This window comes from Aureobasidium subglaciale, assembly GCF_000721755.1.
Source record: "Aureobasidium subglaciale EXF-2481 unplaced genomic scaffold scaffold_28, whole genome shotgun sequence".
Taxonomy (NCBI): Eukaryota; Fungi; Ascomycota; class Dothideomycetes; order Dothideales; family Saccotheciaceae; genus Aureobasidium; species Aureobasidium subglaciale.
In genome coordinates, this window is record NW_013566967.1 from 220,355 (window position 1) to 241,573 (window position 21,219).

The 21,219-nt window shown below is 50.2% G+C and overlaps 11 protein-coding genes across 11 annotated transcripts; 7 read left to right on the forward strand and 4 right to left on the reverse strand.

Annotated features, from left to right (window-relative positions):
• Positions 1-871: 871 nt before the first annotated feature.
• AUEXF2481DRAFT_43981 (uncharacterized protein) lies at positions 872-2,087 on the forward strand. The gene has a single exon (XM_013484609.1). The coding sequence runs from the start codon at positions 891-893 to the stop codon at positions 1,905-1,907; it is 1,017 nt and encodes a 338-aa protein (XP_013340063.1). The 5' UTR covers positions 872-890; the 3' UTR covers positions 1,908-2,087.
• Positions 2,088-2,604: 517 nt separating this feature from the next.
• Positions 2,605-3,729, forward strand: AUEXF2481DRAFT_32980 (uncharacterized protein; the record flags this gene model as incomplete). The annotated part of the gene is made up of 1 exon (XM_013484578.1): positions 2,605-3,729. One exon carries the CDS (start codon positions 2,605-2,607, stop codon positions 3,727-3,729), a length of 1,125 nt encoding a protein of 374 aa, XP_013340032.1.
• A 1,154-nt stretch (positions 3,730-4,883) lies between these two features.
• On the forward strand, positions 4,884-6,380 carry AUEXF2481DRAFT_32981 (uncharacterized protein; the record flags this gene model as incomplete). The annotated part of the gene is made up of 1 exon (XM_013484579.1): positions 4,884-6,380. One exon carries the CDS (start codon positions 4,884-4,886, stop codon positions 6,378-6,380), a length of 1,497 nt encoding a protein of 498 aa, XP_013340033.1.
• A 320-nt stretch (positions 6,381-6,700) lies between these two features.
• AUEXF2481DRAFT_48253 (uncharacterized protein) lies at positions 6,701-7,706 on the forward strand (the record flags this gene model as incomplete). Its single annotated transcript, XM_013484614.1, has 3 exons — positions 6,701-6,706; positions 6,766-7,095; positions 7,164-7,706. 3 exons carry the CDS (start codon positions 6,701-6,703, stop codon positions 7,704-7,706), a joined length of 879 nt encoding a protein of 292 aa, XP_013340068.1.
• A 697-nt stretch (positions 7,707-8,403) lies between these two features.
• Positions 8,404-8,889, reverse strand: AUEXF2481DRAFT_32983 (uncharacterized protein; the record flags this gene model as incomplete). The annotated part of the gene is made up of 3 exons (XM_013484580.1): positions 8,404-8,487; positions 8,538-8,824; positions 8,877-8,889. 3 exons carry the CDS (start codon positions 8,887-8,889, stop codon positions 8,404-8,406), a joined length of 384 nt encoding a protein of 127 aa, XP_013340034.1.
• A 1,577-nt stretch (positions 8,890-10,466) lies between these two features.
• AUEXF2481DRAFT_59185 (uncharacterized protein) lies at positions 10,467-10,799 on the forward strand (the record flags this gene model as incomplete). Its single annotated transcript, XM_013484615.1, has 1 exon — positions 10,467-10,799. A coding segment is annotated over one exon (333 nt), but the record flags the coding sequence as incomplete, so codon positions are not given.
• Positions 10,800-11,955: 1,156 nt separating this feature from the next.
• AUEXF2481DRAFT_8470 (uncharacterized protein) lies at positions 11,956-13,029 on the forward strand (the record flags this gene model as incomplete). The annotated part of the gene is made up of 1 exon (XM_013484560.1): positions 11,956-13,029. The coding sequence occupies one exon, from the start codon at positions 11,956-11,958 to the stop codon at positions 13,027-13,029; it is 1,074 nt and encodes a 357-aa protein (XP_013340014.1).
• Positions 13,030-13,996: 967 nt separating this feature from the next.
• On the reverse strand, positions 13,997-14,718 carry AUEXF2481DRAFT_92057 (uncharacterized protein; the record flags this gene model as incomplete). The annotated part of the gene is made up of 2 exons (XM_013484652.1): positions 13,997-14,340; positions 14,395-14,718. 2 exons carry the CDS (start codon positions 14,716-14,718, stop codon positions 14,101-14,103), a joined length of 564 nt encoding a protein of 187 aa, XP_013340106.1. The 3' UTR covers positions 13,997-14,100.
• Positions 14,719-14,953: 235 nt separating this feature from the next.
• On the forward strand, positions 14,954-15,877 carry AUEXF2481DRAFT_83044 (uncharacterized protein). Its single transcript, XM_013484627.1, has 2 exons — positions 14,954-15,305; positions 15,356-15,877. The coding sequence occupies exons 1-2, from the start codon at positions 15,114-15,116 to the stop codon at positions 15,695-15,697; spliced, it is 534 nt and encodes a 177-aa protein (XP_013340081.1). The 5' UTR covers positions 14,954-15,113; the 3' UTR covers positions 15,698-15,877.
• Positions 15,878-16,220: 343 nt separating this feature from the next.
• Positions 16,221-18,541, reverse strand: AUEXF2481DRAFT_8472 (uncharacterized protein; the record flags this gene model as incomplete). Its single annotated transcript, XM_013484561.1, has 2 exons — positions 16,221-16,270; positions 16,744-18,541. 2 exons carry the CDS (start codon positions 18,539-18,541, stop codon positions 16,221-16,223), a joined length of 1,848 nt encoding a protein of 615 aa, XP_013340015.1.
• A 639-nt stretch (positions 18,542-19,180) lies between these two features.
• AUEXF2481DRAFT_8473 (uncharacterized protein) lies at positions 19,181-20,785 on the reverse strand (the record flags this gene model as incomplete). Its single annotated transcript, XM_013484562.1, has 2 exons — positions 19,181-19,476; positions 19,534-20,785. 2 exons carry the CDS (start codon positions 20,783-20,785, stop codon positions 19,181-19,183), a joined length of 1,548 nt encoding a protein of 515 aa, XP_013340016.1.
• Between the last annotated feature and the right edge of the window lie 434 nt (positions 20,786-21,219).

Sequence of the window (21,219 nt, forward strand, 5' to 3'; positions counted from 1 at the left end):
CGCCCGAAGAGAACGACGTCGTGAGAACTGGTATATGATGGAGACGGTAGCGTTGTGTATGGATACTAAGGACTACCCGGGTAGGAAAGAGTGAGACGATTGACGCGCCGATAGTTGATGCACTACAAACAGTAGCCTTGAAGCGAAGACAGATTGTCGGATTGACACGCTGGAAACACAGTAGTGCCGTTGTTGTACCTGCTCAAGCATTGCATTTGTGTACGGCATATCAATACTGTATACGCGTTATGTAGTCTGGACTTTCTTGTCAAAGGCACCTCCTCCAACTTCGAGACTGTCGCGTGGGCCTATCATGAGAACCACCTCACCCGAACAAGCACAAAAGCCTGATCAAATGAAACCTATTCGTATTCCATAATCTAGTACACTGTCTTAATCTTATCTCGTTGCTCTGACTTGCACGTCTATCCGCTTTCGTGTGTTTGTTGCCCAGGCCAAGGAATGTGCAGCAATTAACCCACATTCCAACATCAACACCCCAGCAAAACATGGCCGTTAGCAGGGTCTGTATAAGTCTTCTGCTGCTTCAGGAAGTTCACTCGTTCGGGCTCTTACTCTCCTTCAATAAGTCGCTCCAGAATCTCATTCGCTTGATTCTCTAGCCTTTTCGTTCTGATATCGTTATCACCAATTCACACAGTCATTCACTTCATACCATACATCCTTGTAATAACCTCTAGCCTTAATATCGATCTCGATCATATCTCAAGATGAAGATCGAGTTTGCAGCAGCAGCTGCGTTTGCAGCTTCCGGCGTCGTTGCTCAGTCTTCGTCTGCCCCAATTACTTCGGCGGCTAGCACTTCGACTGCATCACCAGTTTACGTCACATTGACGATCGATGATTGCGATACTACTGCTCCTCCAGCAATGGTCACTGTTACCAACGGAGTCACACTCACCTACTGCCCAAAGTGCGAGGAGGCATCAAAATCCTCTGCCGCTCAAGTCACTCCTTTCACCACAATCTGGACAACAACTTATCTTTCTCTCTGCACGACGGGTACATCTCACGGTATGGTACCAGTCACCTACACCGTGACGGAATCCTGCAGTGAGCCTACCCCAACTTGGACACCGGGCCCAAGCTACATCCCTCCAGGCTTCACCACTACCGAAGTCGTCTGCCACCAATGTGCCGACACTCCTCAGACCTACACCGTGACTCAACCTTGCGAATGCGAGGCGACTCCTGCACCTGCACCTGCCAACCCTACCGGCTCTGCTCCCGGAGGTAATGGCGGTAATGGTGGTAACGGCGGCAACGGAGGCGATGGTGGTTCTTCGAGCCCAGGAGGCAACGGCGGAAATGGTGGAAACGGAGGCAATGGAGGTAACGGAGGATCTTCAAGCCCCGGAGGCAACGGCGGCAATGGCGGAAACGGAGGCAATGGTGGAAACGGAGGTGACTCTTCTCCCGGTGGCAACGGAGGAAATGGAGGAAACGGAGGCAATGGCGGCGATGGAGGATCTGGTAGCCCCGGCAGCCCTGGCACATCTGGAACTCCTGGAGATGCACCCAAGCCAGGCAGTGGCAGCCCATCTGCCGGTAATGTTGTCACCCAAATCAGCGACGGCCAGATCCAAGCACCAACTGGCAAGCCCGTCACTCAGATCTCAGATGGTCAGATCCAAGCCCCCACTGGCGGTGCTGATCGACCTGAGGGCCCTGCTACGACTCCTGCTGCTGGTAACGGTTCATCTACTGTCACCATGTCTTGCCCTGGACCTCAATGCAAGCTCTCAACTTCTGCATCGCCTAGCGGCACTGTACCTGCTTCAACTAGCCCGGTCTCATTCACCGGCGCTGCCTCAAGCTTCAGCGTTGGTGGTGTCTTTGCATCACTCATAGCAGTCTTTGCTGCCGGGTTTGTCGTACTGCTCTAAGGAGAGAGTCGCAGTTGTTAGTGCTAATATGAGGTGGAAAGTCACGCTTTGCATGGCGATACGCCGACAACATGTGTCAGGGCGTTCTACTTTCTTTCCATTTTTTCCAAGTTCTTTTTCTTAACTCTTCCTTTTCTTTTTTTCTTCTGTCTGTCCTCACTAATCCATCTGTGTTCGGATAACTTACTATCACAAAATTCAAGAACCATGATTATGCCCCAAAACTTGCGTGCGATTGACACATGCTTTCTCTCGACTGGTTTACCGAGCATCACGTCTTCACCATGCTTTGTTGTGCCATGAGGAACTTGCTCCATGCAGAAGTCCTTTGTGCTTGAGTTGCATTTCATTGAGTCGACACAATGCTATTGATCATGCTTTGACTGGCGTGCTCGCGCTGTAGCCCCTCAACCCGTAGCCATTGGTCACGCCCAATTCTCTGCTTTGAACACCAAAGCGGCTGCTTTGTCGGCCTGCCAAATCTGCTCAAGCAACAAAGGCTCACCAACATCCGGACAAGCAATGCATTGTTCTCTTGTCTTGCTGAATGGCGCTAAGTTGCCTCCCTGCAAAGCTACTTATCCCTCATCGTGCACCCTCATTTTCTTCGTCTCTTCTCAGAACCCAACCAATCTGTTTGAACTGCCCCAAACTCAAGGTTAGCATCACCTCATCCGATCAACCCACAAGCCACAAGATGGACGACATGCAGGACATGTCTAGCCCCAAGCACAACGGCGTCATCTGCCAATGTTACGATGAAACCTTCAACAGCTACTACCAGCATGATAAGAGTCTCAGTGGTGGTGGCCAAGGTATTGTTGAGCTCGCCAAAGTCAAGGCTACTGGTAAGATTGTTGTCGTCAAGAAGCTGAAACTCCCTCCCAACGCTGATCTCAACACTGTCCCTGAACTTGTTCTTCTCGACCGTGTCCAAAAGCTCGGTTCTCATGATAACATCCTCCCTTTTCTGCAGATTTGGAACACTTTTGCTTCCGCTCCTGGTGAGTGCCCTACAAGCAGAATCATCCTCCCCTACGTCTCCGGCGGTGATCTCAACACTCTCAAGATCTCTTTCACCAAGATGAACGTCAAAGTTCCTGAAGCCTTCCTCTGGCACGCTTACACGTCTATGCTGACTGGTTTCGGTTATCTTCATGAACATGGTATAACTCATCGCGACATTAAGCCCGAGAACATCATGGTTGATCCCGTTCATTCTGGAGACCCGGCTCTCTTCCCCACCCTCAAAATCATCGACTTCGGTATTGCAGCCGAAACCACTGAAGACCATGAGTCGATGGACGGCACTCCTAAATGGCAGCCCCCAGAGGCCCCTGTCGCTGGCACAAAAGCTGACGTTTGGGCTATAGGTGCCGTCATCCACTTCCTCGCTACCGGTTTCGCAACGAAAGCTGATCGTCCTCCATCCATGCCCCAGCATGAAATTACTGATTATTACCGCAACGCTCGTCCTTACATTCGTCGTCTCGTCGAAAATGATCATCTCGACTTCGATGTAAGTGCTCTTACTCTTGGTGAAGCTCAAGAGATGACTTTCAACTCTCCTAACCGTCTGCCTCGTCGTGGCTACTCTGCTCTGATTGAGTACTACATGATGCGCACTCTTGACCTCAACCACCACACTAGAATCACCATTCCTAGACTGAACTCAACTCTTCCTGATGATGCTGACAAGCAGATTCAATTCTACAAGGCTTGGTTCCGTCATTGCAAGATCGAAGGTAGTCAACGCCCTATCCTCACTTTCTCCATGGTTGAACCTCCTACTGCCTGGGCCCCACCTAACACTACTGGTTAGTGTTCTTGAGTAGGCTCGTTGATAAATAGGTAAGAAAGTATGCTAGGCTGGACCTTGGCCATAACAAATGTAACGGTAAGCTGTACAACTATGATATGACGACCGGTAAGTTTTTTGTTCTCCTGTAATGATTAATAATACAATCTTTTGTCCTCTCAACATCTCTCTCGCTCTTCCGTATATCACACGTAATCTATCACGTTACTCGATCCTTAGTTGTTTGACCTTGCTTTCAACATTCGCCTAAGTGTTGAATCATTGGAAGCATAGGCTGCAGTGGGCGCACGGTTTCGCAACACTTTCCACCGGCACTTATCACATGAAACAAGTCTTGAGCGTGGGGGGCAAAGAAGTCTCGATTTGTGAATCGACCAAGAATTCCTCGCGAAGCGTTTCTTTGTTGCTGTTCTGTGTGACCGATCTGATCTTTATCACGACCCTTTGTCTCTTTGTCTCGACACGAGTCTTCCATAAGAGTCCCAGGTACATATGGTAGAATTTTAGACAAACCGCCTCGGCAGATGGTTTCAGTGTGTCACAAATCCCATTCCCTCACCTTCCACTCTTTATACCGCTCACTTTCCAACTACGGGATGCCAGAAGCAGATATAGAGACAGAAAAGCTTCTCGGCAGAAGTATTAGCTTCACAGCTCTAGGGGAGAAATGGACTTGTCGCAATGCAAAGTGCCTGTAGCCTGGCCTAAAGACGACCAAGTTAACATTCTTGGAGCATGAATCGGATGCGATAATGATGAGTTGTGTCAGCATCTACACTGCTGGATTGAGATCGTCTTTGGTCTCGAGCATTGTTGCAGTCGTCGTGAGAGCGATGATAGATTTATCTAGGTATATCTACCAGGGCCGGAAGTCTGAGCAACGAACCATTCGTTCCTTTACAGCGAGGGTTTCTTTGAATTGCAGTATGTTGTCTTAGCCGTACGTCTCAAAGACTCCATACACGCTGCCACTTGGTCCTTTGTGTACATTGTTCATGTCTTGCTTCCTTTGTTGACTGATGCCCAGCAATGATCATACCTCGAAAAGAATAAAGTCGCCTGCAGAGAGCGGGAGCTTTCGTCCGACTTTCCAGAAGTAAGATTGCGAAAACGACACATCATATCTGGAAAACATCTACTAAATCAAGAAAGTAGCCATGCCTGGTACTATCGTCCTACCACCTAGAGAACTGGATTCTCTAAGTCTTGGATACAAGATCAGTTTTGTGCTGGTCTTCCCTCAGTTCCACGTTACCAACAACGACATCGAGCGAACAGCCAAGGACATTGTTAGACATACCTTGCAAGGTGTACGTTTCTGGCAGGACTGCAAGACTTGTAAGACGCCTCATCAGTACAGTCTACCTGTTTCTTCTCTGGACCGAAGCCTAAACCATCCAGTGCGCAAGTACTGGCAGGTCGACATTGACGATGATGCTCATCTCCACGACGGAGATTTCGACAAGCTTACTGATAGGTACTTCGTCGTTGGGGTACAGGTCATCTCTCGCGCCTTCAGATTTCACGGTGATACTAAATGCCCTAAGGACCCTTCTGCTCACTCGAACTTCGTCTTCCACGATCATCATGGCAAGCGTGCAGCTCACCACTGGACAAAAGAGCTGAAGGCTGTTGACGAAGCACTGATTCTCCTTGGGCAACGACCAAACTACCGTGTTATCACTAACGAATTCACTAACTTCCAGGTCTACAATGGAAACGATGTAGCTGGAGTTCATATGGATGTCGCCAAAAGCCTTCTTGCCATCTTCACAGCCTTTGAGAGACAATTCGATGCCATCAACATCACCACTAGAATTGGCGGTGGTGTTCGTGGTGACGTCGCTCAGACTAGTATCCAGCAAGAAGCAGGTGAGTCTTGTAAACCGATGTCCAGCGTGAACATGGCCCATCTGAAAGTAATAGGAGAATCTCCAAACTACAACATCCCAGACTTCTTGCGTATGTTCCTCAAAAGCAAACTCACCAGGTCACAGCTTCCAGGCTTTACCGACAACAACCGGATCTCAAGCTTGCACACTGCCCTCGATGTCTCTCGTGTCTGGGACAGCGAACTTCTCAACAAGATCCCCGAATACGTCAAGTACTGCATGAAGAAGCCAACCATTGGTTTCCGTTCTCACGCCGGTACCCTCAACAGCGAAGAGCAAATCGCTTGGATTGATCTCTGCTCTTCTCTAACAGAGTTCTGCTACCAGAAATCCACCGATCATGTCTTTAGATGGTTGTCTGTTCGCTGGCACATCCCTCACACTGATTACACCATCATGGAAATCATGAGACATATCGGTGGTATTCACAGAACGACCTTTGAGTACTACCGTACCGTGTCCTCCAAAGTCGCTGATCTGGACTCGAGGCTTGTGCAGCCTCATCTCGCTGATATCATAGCCGACTACGACAGGGAAAATGCTCATAGCGATTCATTGAAAGAGACAAAAGTTGTCAAAGCAATTCTCGCTAGACGTGTTGAGCAGACGAAGGCTGAGAATGTTAGAGATGAGATCAAGCAAAAGTTCGAGCTTGGTCTGTATGGTAAGTTCCCAAAAGACACTGTTGTCGAGTTTTGCAGGACCCATGGAGAGAAGATGGCGTACGTCAGGGGAGATCACAAGACTTTGATCCTCGATTAGATGAATGATATGAAGTGTCTAAGTGGATGGAGTGGATCCCAGAACAATGGTAAAATCTGCTGGTACGGATGAGACCAAAGCCGGATACGAATATGAATTTATTTGCATCAGACCTTTTTTCCTTAGATTGAATGTGATAAACGTGTGCGAAAGTTTGCATGTTTGTGTATCCTCTGCTGTCCCGTCCTTTACAGAGGAAAACCTTGGGTGATTCAATGGACCTAGGAGTATCACGTGACAGTCGGATTGCGGAGGGGACTCTCGATGACGCGGGCGCGATTTCGAATAATTTCTGAGAGCAAGACAAAACAAGCGCCGTCATGCCAGTAAGTCACCCATGGCGCAGACACGAGGCACGTAGAAACATGCGCTTACCGTCGGTCAGCTCATTCTCATATCTGGTTTCCCATCAAGCGGTAAGACGCACCGCAGTGAGCAGCTGAAGGAGTACTTTGCGCAAAAGATCGCCGAGTCAGAGGATGCGCGCATCTCCAAGCTCAAGATCCACCATTTGAACGACCAGAAGCTCGGCCTTGATCGCGATGTGTATGCTGCTGCGCGCTCAGAAAAGGATGCGCGCGCGACACTGTCATCAGCCATCAAGCGCGACTTGACGGCCAACTCGATTGTCATTGCCGACCACATGAACTACATCAAGGGCTTCCGCTACCAGATGTTCTGCGAAGCAAAGGCCCAGCGCACCCCAAGCTGTGTGGTACGTCGGACCCCCACCCCTCTCCCCCCTTTCCCCCGAACGCGACATCATGCGCTGACAGCATAAAGGTACACATTGGAACGCCCGTTGAGAAATGTCGTGAGATGAACGCAAAAGCTCTGGAAGCCGGTACTGGTGGTTACCAAACTGAACTGTTTGAGAATCTGGTGTTTCGCTATGAAGAGCCCAACGGCATGACTCGTTGGGATTCACCCCTCTTCACTGTACCGTACGACGATGAGACGCCGCCGCTAGAAGAGCTATGGGAGACACTGGTCGGCGGCAAGGCAAAGGCTGTCAAACCAAACTCGGCTACAATCTTGGCTCCTGTCACCGAGCAGAACTATCTGTACGAGTTGGACAAGACGACGTCGGATATCGTCGCACAGATCTCATCCTGGCAAAAAGACCACCCTGGAGAGAGCGGTGGTGACATCTCGGTCGCTGGTGTTGAGAATGTCATTGAGCTACCCGCCAATCCTCTTGGTCTGCCGCAGCTACAGCGTCTGCGCAGGCAGTTCATCAGCATGAACCGTACTCATAACTTGAGCAAGGATCGGATCAAGGACTTGTTTGTCGACTACCTCAACGACACTTTCCAGGCAGCATGATCTGCCCTCGACATTGCACGAACGACTACACCACAGCTATACGCGTCAGAAGCGTGTATCCACCTGCAACACTTGCACACTCGCGACCAATCAGCAGCTGTGACGATGGCTGAGCTCTTCAATACGAGCCAGTACCTGAGCCCTCAATCATGAAGGCGGCGCTGTTTGCTCAAGAGCTTCAAGCAGGCACTGAACGCGAAACATCGCTCGCAGCACGTTCAGTCAGAGGCACCCACCAAGAGGTACACTCGAGCATCCGCCGCCGAGAAACGCGCTCGCATCAAGGCATCGCCGCGGCACTCACAGCTTTTAAGTAGACCCATCATAATCTATTTTCAAGCACGTCCGCGACCCCAGATCGACCATATGTGAGACGTTCAAACAGATGTCAGGGCGAACCTATATCGCATCCGAGCAACCACTCTGCAAACTTTGACATGAGAGAAATCACCACGGGCATGTAGCTCCATATACGCGTTGAAGATCTACTCTGCCACCTTGATCGGACTCATTGCGTCACCGTTCGACTTACCTTGCGCACGTATATCTCACAAGCTCGGCCGAGATGAACAATGAAAGGAGTGATTGGTTTCATTTGTTCTGCCTAATTGCTACACCTGATCCTCGAGATCCTCGTCATGAATTTCCATTTGCGAGCATCACTTCATGTGCTTCACAAAGAGTTGTCTTGACTTATTCAACACTCGTAACCACCAAATTGGTTCATGAGTGTCTTGCATGGAGTCTGCTCACGAGGCTCATATTTGTCGTACTGGCCGTACTGGATCCAAAGTCAGCTTGCGCTGCGGTGTAAGCTACTGAATCACGAACCTGCTCATCGTAGAGATGCTCAGCATTCTGCTTGGCCTGTCGCTTGGCCTTTTGAGTGTCCATGTAGTCAAGGCCTTTGGTCTCCACGAGCTTGTCAATCTCAGCTCCACACATGCCGGCCAGAAGCTCCTTGGCCATCCTGTGCTGCATGGGTTGACCATCGTGACGCAATTTCTTCTCGAGCTCGTGCATGGCTGCGAAGGAAGCACTGCCGGCAATGACTTCGTCGGAGAGCTTGCCCTTGTGCTTGTTGGCACACACCTGACCGTAGGCCTCTTGAGATTCATCTGGATGGTATTAGATCCCGAAGTTTTGACCATGAAGTCGCAGAGAACTTACTCCAGCCGAACATTTTCGCGGATCTGTTTTGGAAGTTTGGTTTGATTGTGTGTTGTGTGTAGAGGGATGGAAGAAGGAAGGGATTGTAAAGTGGCGACCCTCGACTTTTTATGTTTGTCTGTGAGGTCGCTCGCACGGCTTCTAGCTACCCCTCTCCACCTCAGCTGTGTCGGCTTCACGACATGAAGTTTGCCCAACTATCCTGAGCTACAAGCTGACGCGGCCTTCTGTTGAGAATATCCACCAGCAAGTGCACATCGTGGTAGGAGAACAGCAGCAGCTCGACCTTGCCAGATGTCGACGCCTGGGGTAATTGTTTACCAGAATGAGGGGAACTCGTACCACTGTGAGAATCCGGCGTCCTCTGACCGGTGGCACCTATTACACTGTTCACCTTACGGTCGGCCCACGTCTTCAGTCTGGACGCTGAGCAGTATCATAACCACGGGCTTACCTCAGAAGTAGGAGAAAGGCCAAGGAGATGTGTCGCGTGGACATCGATACCGAACACGTACGAGCATGCATCACGAAGCAACTCTTTTCCTATGTTGGCTACTCGGCACGCACCAGCACCAAGCAATGAAGCCTTGTCCTAGAGCACAACCCATTCACACCCAGATAATTTTGTTCCACCTTCTCATCTCGTCCACAGCCAACACTCCGGCATATCAAGCAACAATGGCGATAACAATGACGATGGCGCGCCAGGGATTGAGAGTGTCAAACACAACAAAGGCAACACACACAATGCTCTGTACCTGCCTTTCACATCTCCGATCGTGTCTTTGAACTTGACGGTGACCATTGTCTTTTGGCTTTGTCAACGAATCTGAGGTCGAATCCTGATGCTTGGTCCGACGGAATACAAATAGCGTTCCTAGTCTGTCTGGATGATGACTACATACACACACTCTCTGTTTCTCTCCTGCCAAGGTTCTCTCCGCACCACAGCAGCTTATCATCTTCCGATCAACATTCTCTCACCCGCATCTTCAAAAGACGCAAGTTCCCCACAAGAAGATGTCTGAGCTGCCTGGTAACTTTGCGCTTGAAGACTGGATGACTTTTGATGCCGAGCAGGGCTCGAGCACTGATGATCAGACTTTCTTCTCTCCACCCCCCGATATGCCTGATCACGACTTCAATGGCATGGACCTTGACTTTGACATCCCAACGGTGGACTGCCCCACTGATAACACTGACACTCACATGGGCTGCCTCGTTAACCCTCTTGATCTTGATATCACTGCTTCATCTGAGCCTCTCGACTTCAACACTAATACCGGGTCTTACAACAACCCTAAGCCCAGCTTCAACAGCTTTGTCTCTCTAGACTTGAACCAATTCGGTGTTATGCCTATGCCGCCAATGCCACTTTTCGCTCCACAATACCCCTACCCTGGTCCGTACATTTATCAGCCTCCTCCTGGTTTTATGCTCGTCCCTATTTCTCAGTTCTACGCTCAACAGCCCATGATGCCGATGCCAATGCTTGATCCGACTCCTGTCAGCCCTGAGGCTGTCGATGAAATCCCTACTGCCAAACAGAGAGTTGCTCGTCCAAAGCAACCTGAGCAGCCTCCTCCTGAGCTGGCTGGTCCAATTTCTGTTTTGACCTCAGACTTCCCGGCTCCTGTCAAAGACATGATGTCCCACGCTTCAAGATCGACCGCCACTAGACACGCTGAAGCTAAGAAGGCCGGTAAAGTTCTTAGACCATACAATCGGTTCATGATGTACCGCGCAGCCTATGCTGATCGTACTAAGCAGTTCGCCGCTAGTGATAGTCATCGGGATGTCTCTCGTATTCTTGGGGTTTCTTGGAGACTCGAGTCTGAAGACGTTGTTGAGCACTTCAACAAGTGTTCAATCCTGGATTCTGAGAACCATCAAAAGGCCTTCCCTGGTTACAAGTATGCTCCCTCCAACACTGCTAGCGCTGGACGTACTCGCGTCTCCAAGAAGACTCGTGTCGCTCGTGCTCCTCAATCTGACAGTGATGATGAGATGAATTCACCCAAGCTTAACAAGAAGAAGAAGCCCGTTTGTCCCAAGGTCACCTTGAGAAATGAAGACATTCTCTTCGAGAGTGATGATGAGACTGACGACCTCTTTGCTGAAACCCGTCAAGCCACTCCCGAAGTCACGCGCACTACCCCATCTAAGTACAATGTCCGTCGTAGGTAAACTGTCCCCACTCCTCCTAACCCTCAAGCGTTGATCGTTTGACAGGCAGGTCCTGGAAACCATCGATCCCCAAAAATTGCTTGCATCACAGGCCGGCCCTATAGACTGTGACCCGGTAGGTCGTTTGCTTCTAAGGTGTAATGGGAATCACGTCTCTGTCCGTGTGTGTGTAAAACAGGTAATAATATTCAATTCTTTCTTCTCTCAATTCTTGTCTCATTCCTCTTCTGCCCCTTCTGTGATCAATGACCATGACGTGAGTATCTGAAGCACAACTCCATCTAGATCTTGAAACCTTCGGTGTTGCCGACTTAACGACAAAGGATGATTTGCCATGACATCCACATCTTTGTGTACATCGCGTGGCCGCCAATACATCATTTGAAATCATGTATGACCGTTCTCCACGTGCAATGAGGATGCCACGGGTTCGAACAAGGAGAAATTGATCTTGGAACAAAGACATGAACAAGCCACTTGCAAATCGCCTCGAACATTACAAATTTAGCACAAAGACTCCACGTGCGTTCAGTAGGCGAAGCGTATCCACGACAAAGACATTTCAGACATCATGACATGATGCACAAAGAAGACTAGCAAGGTGATCTCGAACACCATGTTTCGATAGGCATCCGAAGATGCATTGACAGTAATTGTCGAATTCTGCCTCAGCTCGAGTCAAATATGCGACGTTCATTGTGAGGAGGCAGACGTTTAAGTATGTCTCTGCCCTGGCACACGTCGTGAAGTCCCTATTGCTTTGCCTCTTCGATTCGTTGACGCTTCAATACCTTGTGCTCCTACCACACTTCTCTGTCCGGGTGACATTGAGCACATATACATCACAAGAACAACCATCGAAGCAGGTCTTCGCACACATTCACACACAAAGATGCCTGCAAGACTCAACGCAACAGCAATGCCTTTCCGCTCTTCGCGGCTAGCACTCCCTCAATCACCCTTCACACCTTTGATTCCCATCACCCCTCACCCTCAACAACTCAAACGCACATTCTCGGCAACAGCAGATGTAGATCTGATCAAGCATCTCCCGCCTCCCTCTCGCCAACCTCAACAATGGCTCTGGTCCTGCCACCTCTGCGGCCGCCACTACAACCTCGGCGTCACCCGCCGCTGTCTGGACGACGGCCACTACTTCTGCGCCGGCACCTCGATGGTCAAATCACGCAAAGACAACATCAAAAGACTTCGTCGCCATAAAGCTTGTGCATCAGAATTTGACTACGCAGGGTGGAAAGACTGGGGTGTCTGGAAGAGAGGCCTTATCGCTTTGACAGAGCAGCAGAGGCAGCTTGCTAAAAGCTGTGACAGTGTTTTTGATGACGAGGAGTCTGGAGATGAGGCTTTGGAGGAGATTACTACGCAGGCTTCTAGACGCACGTCTGCGTGGCGAGTGGGTAAGCCTGTTATTCCGACACGACCAGTGAAGGATTGCTGGAATCGCTGCGATTACCCTTCTGATTGTCGCTGGGGCAAACAGTTTGGTCTTGAGACACCTCTACAAGCTACCTTTCCTGTCCTTCATCGCGTTTCCAGCACGCCAAACACCAAGAGGACCATATCAGAAGACGTTGACTTCGAAGACGTGGATTTGAGTACAGCAAAGACACATTTCAGAGACATCCTCACCGCAGAGCAACAACAAGTCGTTGCCGAGACCATCGATGGTGTCGAAGTCGAAGAAGCTTCTCACTCGTCAACTGCCACGCCTGCACTCGCTGATCTTGCGAACTTGGTCTCCAGAGCACAGAGAAGACACTCAAGAAGCGAAGTTCCTACTTCACCACTCGCCACTACCGAAGCAAGACCCACAGCCACGCGAACATCGTCAAGGGAATCACTAAGAAGAGCAGTAGAAGGCAGCATCGGCGCCATTGCCGGCTTCATATTTGACATCGCAGATGAGCATGTGCAGAAGAAGACGAGGAGGAAGAGTTTTGGTTAAGTGGTTTCGGTCTGGTACCGTTTGTACTGTTCTTGTGTTTGTGTTTGAGTATCGAATAGTCCATTCTCGAGAGGCAAAGGTTGGAGAAACTATCTAAGTTCAATCGATATCTAATGTCGAAAGCCGCGGGAGTCGTCAGTCAAGTCTACGATGAGTGTTTTGGCAACCGTTACCTCCGTCTCTACGTCTGAACCTGAGCAACGAACTCTAGTTCACTTTCGTGATAGTCTCATGAAGAGTCGATAATAGCCTGGAGCGAGCAGTGTTGTTTGTTCACTGAATCGCCGCTATGGGAGCCAAGCGTGCGAGCTGATCTTGCAGTCTCGCCCGTACAAACGCACGGATCGGAAAAGCATGATACGTCCCATTTCTTACCTCGGAAATCATGGAGAAAATATATGCCGGGGATTCAAACCAGCTCATCTTGATTGTGGCTTCTTCCTCTGACTCCTATTCTTCATTTTAGGCCACTCTTCTAGCATGTCAGTCAGACCCCATGCCCATCTAGTTACTCCATTGACTGCACCGATGACCGTATTCACAACTCTCCATTCGCCAGCATTCAACGATAAGAGACTTATGAACCGTGCTATTTCAATCGTCGTTTGGTTTCCCAAACACTACTAAGAAACTTTCTTTGTCCATTGCTTTCCTTTCTTCAACTAGGAGCAGGAGTTCTGGCCTATTGGCCAGAGCCATGTCCAAGCCTAAGAAGCGTGTTTGCGTGCCGTTCTTTTCTACTTCCCGGTACGGAGATCGAGAGCGTAACCGGGTCGATGACGGAGAAATCTCAAGTGTCGTCGCTCGACCTTCGCTCGTTATTGTGGGTATCTTTACGGTCGTACAGCAGCTTATAGGAGTCTACTCTTATTGAGAGTCGGAGATGCGTATGTCTCGGGTTTGATATACTCTTAGGGGAGTACCTTTGCAACTGGAAGGGGAAGCACCTTTGCACCTGAAAGAACCCGCTATTTTAGCTGCAGCCTCTTAGCCCCTTCTAGCTGTAGAAAGGCACAATACTTTTCATAAATAGCAGTAGTGTCTAGGGAGAGACGTCGTCACACACTCTGTTCAGGTCCCAATCACATCTCCCAGAACCTTGACCATGCGCGAAGGCAGACGGACAATCCAGGAAATTAACACCACAGGAACGACCACAGAGCAAATCACAGCATACACAAAATACACCCCCGTAAACTTCGCAACATCGACGCTATAATTGAATCCTACACCTAATAATGCAGAAGCACCAGCTTGCACAGCAGTTTGCAGGGAATACCAAGCGCGTGGGAAGTCTTTTTGCACCGTAACCTGCATGTAACGTTACTACATATTTGTTAGAGTCCAGAAAGGGACTGGACTCACGATCAACTCCTGCAGCGTGAGAGCGCCATAATCGGTGCTTTGACTTTTGTTGTGTGGTAAGCTGGGAGATGCGGCTCGGTAAATCGATTGGAATGTTAGGAAGCTGAAGTAGAGGGGCGTAAGACGGACTATAAGGCCAGCGACTGTGTACGGCCTATTGAGCAGAAACCCAAGGCGAGGTTCGGTGTTGATTGATTGCTTCGAGAGCAGGTAAAGACAATGGCAGATGGAAGTTTGCAAGTTTGGGGAGGCATCCGCAAGAAGAAACAAAGAATCTCCCGGATGCGGAAGCTCAATCCATGCCACCGACATGGACTCAGACATCGATGTTGATGCATCATGCTCTTACGGGATTTGTGCGAAGGTCAAAATCTATTCTACACACCATACAGAAGGGCTGCGTGTGATAGATATATCTATGCGATTTTGTCCGTTAGGTCTGAGCCAGGATTTTCGAAAGAACCAATCACGTCTTGCAACAAGGTCGAAAGTGGAACAAAGAGCATCAGCACCTCTGTCGAGCGAACATTCTTTGTTTTGAATTCCATGCTTTTGCACTGCACAATCCCCCAGATCCGGCAGTGCCTCGTGCATCCTTTGTCCCTTGTAAGCACATCGCGCCTTGCGCATCGAACCTGTATCCTCTACCACCAAATCGCATCTTACATCGCCGACGTACCCACGACAGAGATTGCTGTGGACTTCACACGATACAAGACATGGTCGTTCCAATTCACCACCGTCCCCTCCGCGGCTTCCCAAGATACAGCCCTCACGTCCTCGTTCTCTACTACCTTCACAACCACCTTCTCTCCCTCTGGGAAGCCATCTATCCCTCCTCATCTCATAATCTCAATCTCAAATACAACGCAGGAGCGGACACAATTCAAGTGTTGTGGTACGATCTACTCGTAAGTCACCCAAGAAGAAGATAGAAGGCGAAGTTACTGATGGAGTCAAGCTCACCCACCCCCGTCTCGAAACCACCTTCCAGACGCTGCTCTCCGTGCTCCCAACCCTCCACTCCCTCCTAACCCATGTCATCGTAACCATAATTCTTCTCCTCCCCCTGTACATCCTCTACCGCATCTGCCTCGCCATCTCAACTTCCCTCTCGTCTTTACGTCTCCGTCTTGAGAATATAGCAAACGAACCAGAGAAGCGAATCCTGGTTTGGGAAGATGAAAAGAAAGAGGAAGAGAGGAATCCTTTTTGGAAGTTTGATGCAATATATCAGGATTGCAAGGAGTGGGTGTGGGATAATATTTTTGTGTCAGAAGAGGAGGAGGAGGAGGATGATTGAGGGGTATGGAAGTAGTTAATAGGCAAAAGAGGAAAGAAGAAAGAAGAAGGGACTGTATTGGGGTCTTGAGGTTTGTTTCTGCAGAGCTGATTTAGGAAATGGAAAGGAAAGGCAGGGAGATATGTTAAGACGCTTTGGAAACCTGCGTGCCTTGTAGACCTCAGAATCAAAGTTTTCTTGGATATAGCACTTCCGTTCAGAATTCTGCTGGTGTCTTGGAGAACTTTGCGCGTATAAGCAATTGGCCAGAATCAAAGTGACAGCCTTTTCCACGAGGCAAAGCAAGTATTCCTTGTTTCTTTTTTTTAAACGTATATATACTTGAAAAAGAGAATCCAAGTAAACATGAAAATGATGACGGATCGGTTCCATGGCCGCGAGGTCAGCCAGTCTCGAGTTCATGGAACGAAACGGAACGGGGGTCTTCCCCATCTTCTAACTGATAACGTCCCCGTATAGCTCTTTTTTTGCTCTATCAGAGCGTGCCTACTGATTGCTGAGCATTGTTCTTGTAACCTTACCATCACCGTAAGGCACAAATACCAGCGTAATAGTTGTCGAATTTTTGCGGAGCTAGGCGTAATCAATCCAGAGGGCTGTAAAGTTACTCACCAAGTGGGAAGCTAGGGTTCAATTCTTCCTCGTGGCGTTGCCTTTTTGCACATTTCCAGCTAGTCTTTGCGCCTGGGTGTAGATATGTTCCAAGAGACATTGTGTATGTAATGACAAAGTCTGCTTCCCCTTGGACGTGGACAAAGAAAACGAAATGAGGCAAAGAATACACACACAAAGGAAACTGAATACCATCTAGAAGTCAAAAAACCTTAGATACAAGAACACCACTACACCCACATCCACCTCTTCCATCTCACCTCATTCCATCTCACCCATTTCAATCCTACCCTCTCACCCAATCTCAGCCTCCCTCCTCCCTCCCTCTCCTAGCTCCCAACCCCCAAAAACCAAGTTCCACACCCAAGCTAAAATCCCCACTACAACCCTTCCACACAACCCCAGGACTCTGCTTCCAACAAAGAAAACCTTACTCTGCGGTGCATATCCATTAACTTGTGCCCAAGGATGTTCAGTTGCAAAGTTTGCTGCTGAGAAGCCTAGGAAGGCGGCGAGGAAGGAGGTCAGGGTACACAGGGCTAGTAGTTCCCAGTGCGTTTGGGCTTCTTTGCTGAGGGCGTGGAGGGGGAAGAAGAGTGTTTTGGGGAGGGTTGCGACAGAAGGTGCAGGTGGAGGGGCGGAGGCAGGCGGGGTGGGAGGTTTGTCCATATCTTGCTCCTGGGGAGACTTCCCCTTGTCGTTGCGGTCGCTAGCCTGAGAGGCCGGTTCATCCAGCTGCGAACGCAGGAAGTCCTCGAGTGCAAGTTCTCCATTGGTAATCATCTCATCCGACGGTGGAGACTCGGCTGGAGACAACGCACTTGTCGTGAAAGCAGCTGGCTTCGTGGATGTAGCCAGCCTAGTGTCAGCCCCATCCCCACTGCCTGAAGCTGCATTCTTCGGAGCCGGACTCGTCGTAGCAGTCGACTTCGTGGTTTCTCCCTTTGCAGCCTTAGAAGTTGTCCCTCTGGTAGAGACACTAGAATACATCCTGGCCCTAGTATTCAGGATCTGCAAAGCCTTCTTCGAAGTCTCAACAAGTGGACTCGTCTGAACACCAGCGCTTACGGTCTCAGGTTCGGTCTTCTTGGTTGACAACTCATTTGTAGCCATCTGGACACCATTGCTGACCATCTCTGAAACAGACTTGCTAGGAGAAGAAGTGGCAGGACTTGTCTGCACACCGGAACTGTTCATCTTCGGTGTGAACTTTTGAATCAAGGCAGCGATGGGACTTGTCTGGGTCTCGGTGTTGGAATTCGTTGGTGCTGAAGTCTTCCTCGGAGATCGGATAGGGTCGGTCTGAGTCGCAATGCTGACCGGTTGAGGAAGTGGCTTGTTGACAGGCGAAGTTTGAGTAGCAGTCGAAGTAGTCTGAACAGGTTGGCCGATGGAAGGATGAGTACCAATAGACTGGACAGCAGAGTGACTCAAAACTTGGGCGATACTCTGGGGAGCTCTGTCAGACTCATCGCTACGAGCACTGCGGCCGTCAGATGCGTAGCCGTCATTCGAATCAAACTCTCCATCACTGCTGAGAGCGTCAAACTCATCAGCGAGATTGAAGCCAGTAGAGTTGCGATTATTCTTCTTGTTAGCGCTGGAGGGGATGTGTTCTGTAAGCACAGAGTACTTTGTCATAAAGTCGTATAGAACATCGTCCAAGGCATCAGACTCAAGGTCGCTGCTGACGGGAAGGTGACGTTCGTAGATACTGAGCTTGACATGAAGAGCATCGATATTCACCGCCTGAGTGGCTAGCACCTCTTGCAATGCCTCGATATCTCCTTCGAGGCCCTTGACTTCGGTGGCTTTGTCGTCGCGCTCGGTCCTTGCTTTGGCAAGTTCGGCAGTAGCATGGCGGGCTTCTTCCTCGCGGTCTTCGATAACCAATTCCAGATCGGCCACAGTCTTGAGTTCTCTCTCGGCATGCTTGACTGTAGTTTCCAGGACAGAACTTCTACGTCTCATGGCCTGGTATTCCTTGTGTGTTTCATCATGTTCCTTTTCGTTGGCGGCGATGTGTTCCTTGAGATTGGTGATTTGCGCATCTTTTCGCTCGATTTGAATCTTTTGCTTTTCAATCTCGGTTTCAAACTTGTGATTGGACTCTTCGTAGTATTCAAAATTGTTCTCTGTCTTTTCCAGTTTTTCCTTGAGTCGTTGGATTTCCTGGCGCAAAGGTGCTTGAGGATCCACAAAGGTGGGAGAGTTTGATTCGCTCTCTGACATGATTTGCTGGTGAGGTTGTTTGATGTTTGCTTGCTGGAAAGGCGGCGCGACAAATTGATCATGGTTATCGTGGTGATGGACTTCATTGTTGATTGTTGACAAAGAGTGACAAACGCCGCATTGGGAAGTGCGACAATGGGAGCAGAAGTGAAGCTTGGAGGTATACATACGACAACCATGGCCGGATGTGGCATGTGCAGTAAGGTCTCATCATTCACCTGCATCTTTTGTGAAGTACGTTGAGTTGAGTGAAAAGGTCTCTTTGGTAGCTGTCTCAAAACACATTCGCTTTGTTGCGGGAGTGGGACCTCGTTCTGCCAGGCTGGGCGTGATTTAGAGCCCGCGTAGACTACGATATAGACATCATCTTGTCGGCGTCTATCATCTGTCTCTGGCAGTCAGATATTGTAGAGTTGTGTGAAGAATTTAGTGTGCTTCGAAGAAGAGCCGGGTGGATCTGGGATGACAGGCATTTCACTTGGCGCGAACAAATGAGTGAACGAAACAGACAAAAAACAACGCGAGTAAATTAAAGGGTATAGTAGACTGGAAACAGACTACGAAATCATGATAGATGCAGGAACGAGAAAGTAATGCAGCCCAAATGCACACGCTGTTTGAAAGTCAAAAACGGCCCTCTCATGTAGCGTTCCTACCAGATCTGGTCCGTTTGGCAGGTGACTTTGGTGCTTGCAGTGCAGCATCTGCAGCTGTTCTCTTGTCGCCCGTGCCCTTGTCATACCAACCGAGGAAACCGTGCTTCTGCTCTTGTTCATCGAGGAAATCGTCCGAGACGTCAGGCAGCTTGTAAGGATCGTAGGGTGGACCAGCCTTGTTCTTTCCTCCAGACAAGGGCAACATACCGAGAAAGTTGTTGTACATCTTCTTGATCGGGTAGAGAGAGCCAGCTTGGATAGCTTCTCTTGATTCTCTGCCTGTGTGAAAGGGTCAGCAATTGTCTCATGACGTGAGGACAGTCGCACGAGACTTACCACGAGCAAGGTCGGCGTCGATTTGATTGCTGTAGACACGTTCCATGTAGGGAGTCTCGCCATAGGGGAAGCGAGCGGCTTCCTTGCGGTGCCAGAATTCGGGATAAGGCAATCCAAACTTTGCACGAGTGGGCGCATCGGGAGCAGCAGCAGCAGAGTCTTCACTAGAAGCGGCAGTCTGCTTGGCGGGAGACCTGGATCGAACGGGCTGTTTAGCAGGCGCCCTGGAAGCGGAAGTAGCTTTTGGCGCCAGTGCAGCAGCGGCAGTGGCGGCGGCATCTTTGGCAGCTTGTTCGGCGCGTTGCTTTGCTGCACGTTCCCTGTCCTGTTGCACCATGACTTGCAGCTTGGCGTGCTCTGGCCTGTTGATCATGGAGCCATCCGGGTTGAGGCGCCAGCCGTCGTTCTTGCCAGGTCTGATGGGCGTGTAGAAGGTCTTTGAATGCGGGAACTGGTCGCGCGAGAACCACTGGTCGGCGCCTTCTTCGATGCGCCGCTTGTGCACCCAGATCATGTACTCGACTCTGCGGCAGAGCCTCTCGACATCTTCCTCGCCTTCTGGAATGATGCCGTCCATGGCGGGATGGTTCTTGCGGAGCCACTCCTCGAGAGCGGCCAGCTTTTGCTCAAAGTCTTGACAGTTCTCGACGCCTTCGTCCGACAGGAAGTTGAGTGCTTGGCGCATCTTTTGTTGAGTGTCGACGGGTGGAGGCACCTTTTCGCCGTAGCAGTTGCGAACGGCGGGCTTGTCGGTGACGGTCATCGGAGGGCGCCTCTTAGGGAACGGGTCCATCTTGTCTTCGGGCGGTGGGGAGTCTTCGATGAGGCGCTTGCGAGGAGAGACGGTGCGAGTACGTTTGGGGAGCTTGGAAGTGTCCATGGCTGAGGGTGATGGATGGCGCCCTCTGCGGCTTGTAGACTGGCTTCTGGAGCCGCTCATGGTGGTGGGAGGAGTTGGCAGTGGTGGAGCTTTGGCGGGTGGAGGAGGCTGGCGAGCTTTCGAGGTGGCGCGAGTGCTGCGGCGTGTTGGAGAAGGGTCCCCTCCGCGGCGACTTGTAGGGAGTTTGGCCTTCTTCTTTTCCGGACCAGAAGTTTCGCTGTCAGAGATGGCCTTTCCTTTGCCATAACCCTTCTCTTCAAACGTCAGCTTCTTGGTGGGTGATTTCTTCGTCTGCTTTGCGGGTTTTGTCTCGATCTCAGAGCCCGAGGCGTAATCAGAGTAGCTCACTACGCCTTTGCGTTTGGGAGGCATGATGCAAGTCTTGCGGAATCCCTGGTATGCGACGAGACAGGTGCGACGTGTCTGCGACAGTCTTGATGGGCAGAGGCCAGTATTGGATGCGGAAGGAATAGGGAAAAAGATGCGACAGTTGAGGGCGCAACAATGGGGAGCTTGTAGAGGGCGGGAGATGAGGGCGCATTCCTGGCGAGCGGTATGCGTGCCTGCGCTACATTCCTGTCTCGTCAACACAGCAATCAATTGGACTCACTCTGCCTCGCTCCTGCGTCTTGGAGACAACGCTTGTATATTGTCTCGCGTACCTACTTCGTCTTTCCAGGTCCTTCCTAGGATTTATGGCCAGTCGCTTGTTGTGCGCCTGTCTCAGTCAAGGAAGTCGCGTCGCAACCACATCGTCTCTCGGAACACGGTTTGTTTCTTCGGCTGACGGGTGGAATAGTCTCGGT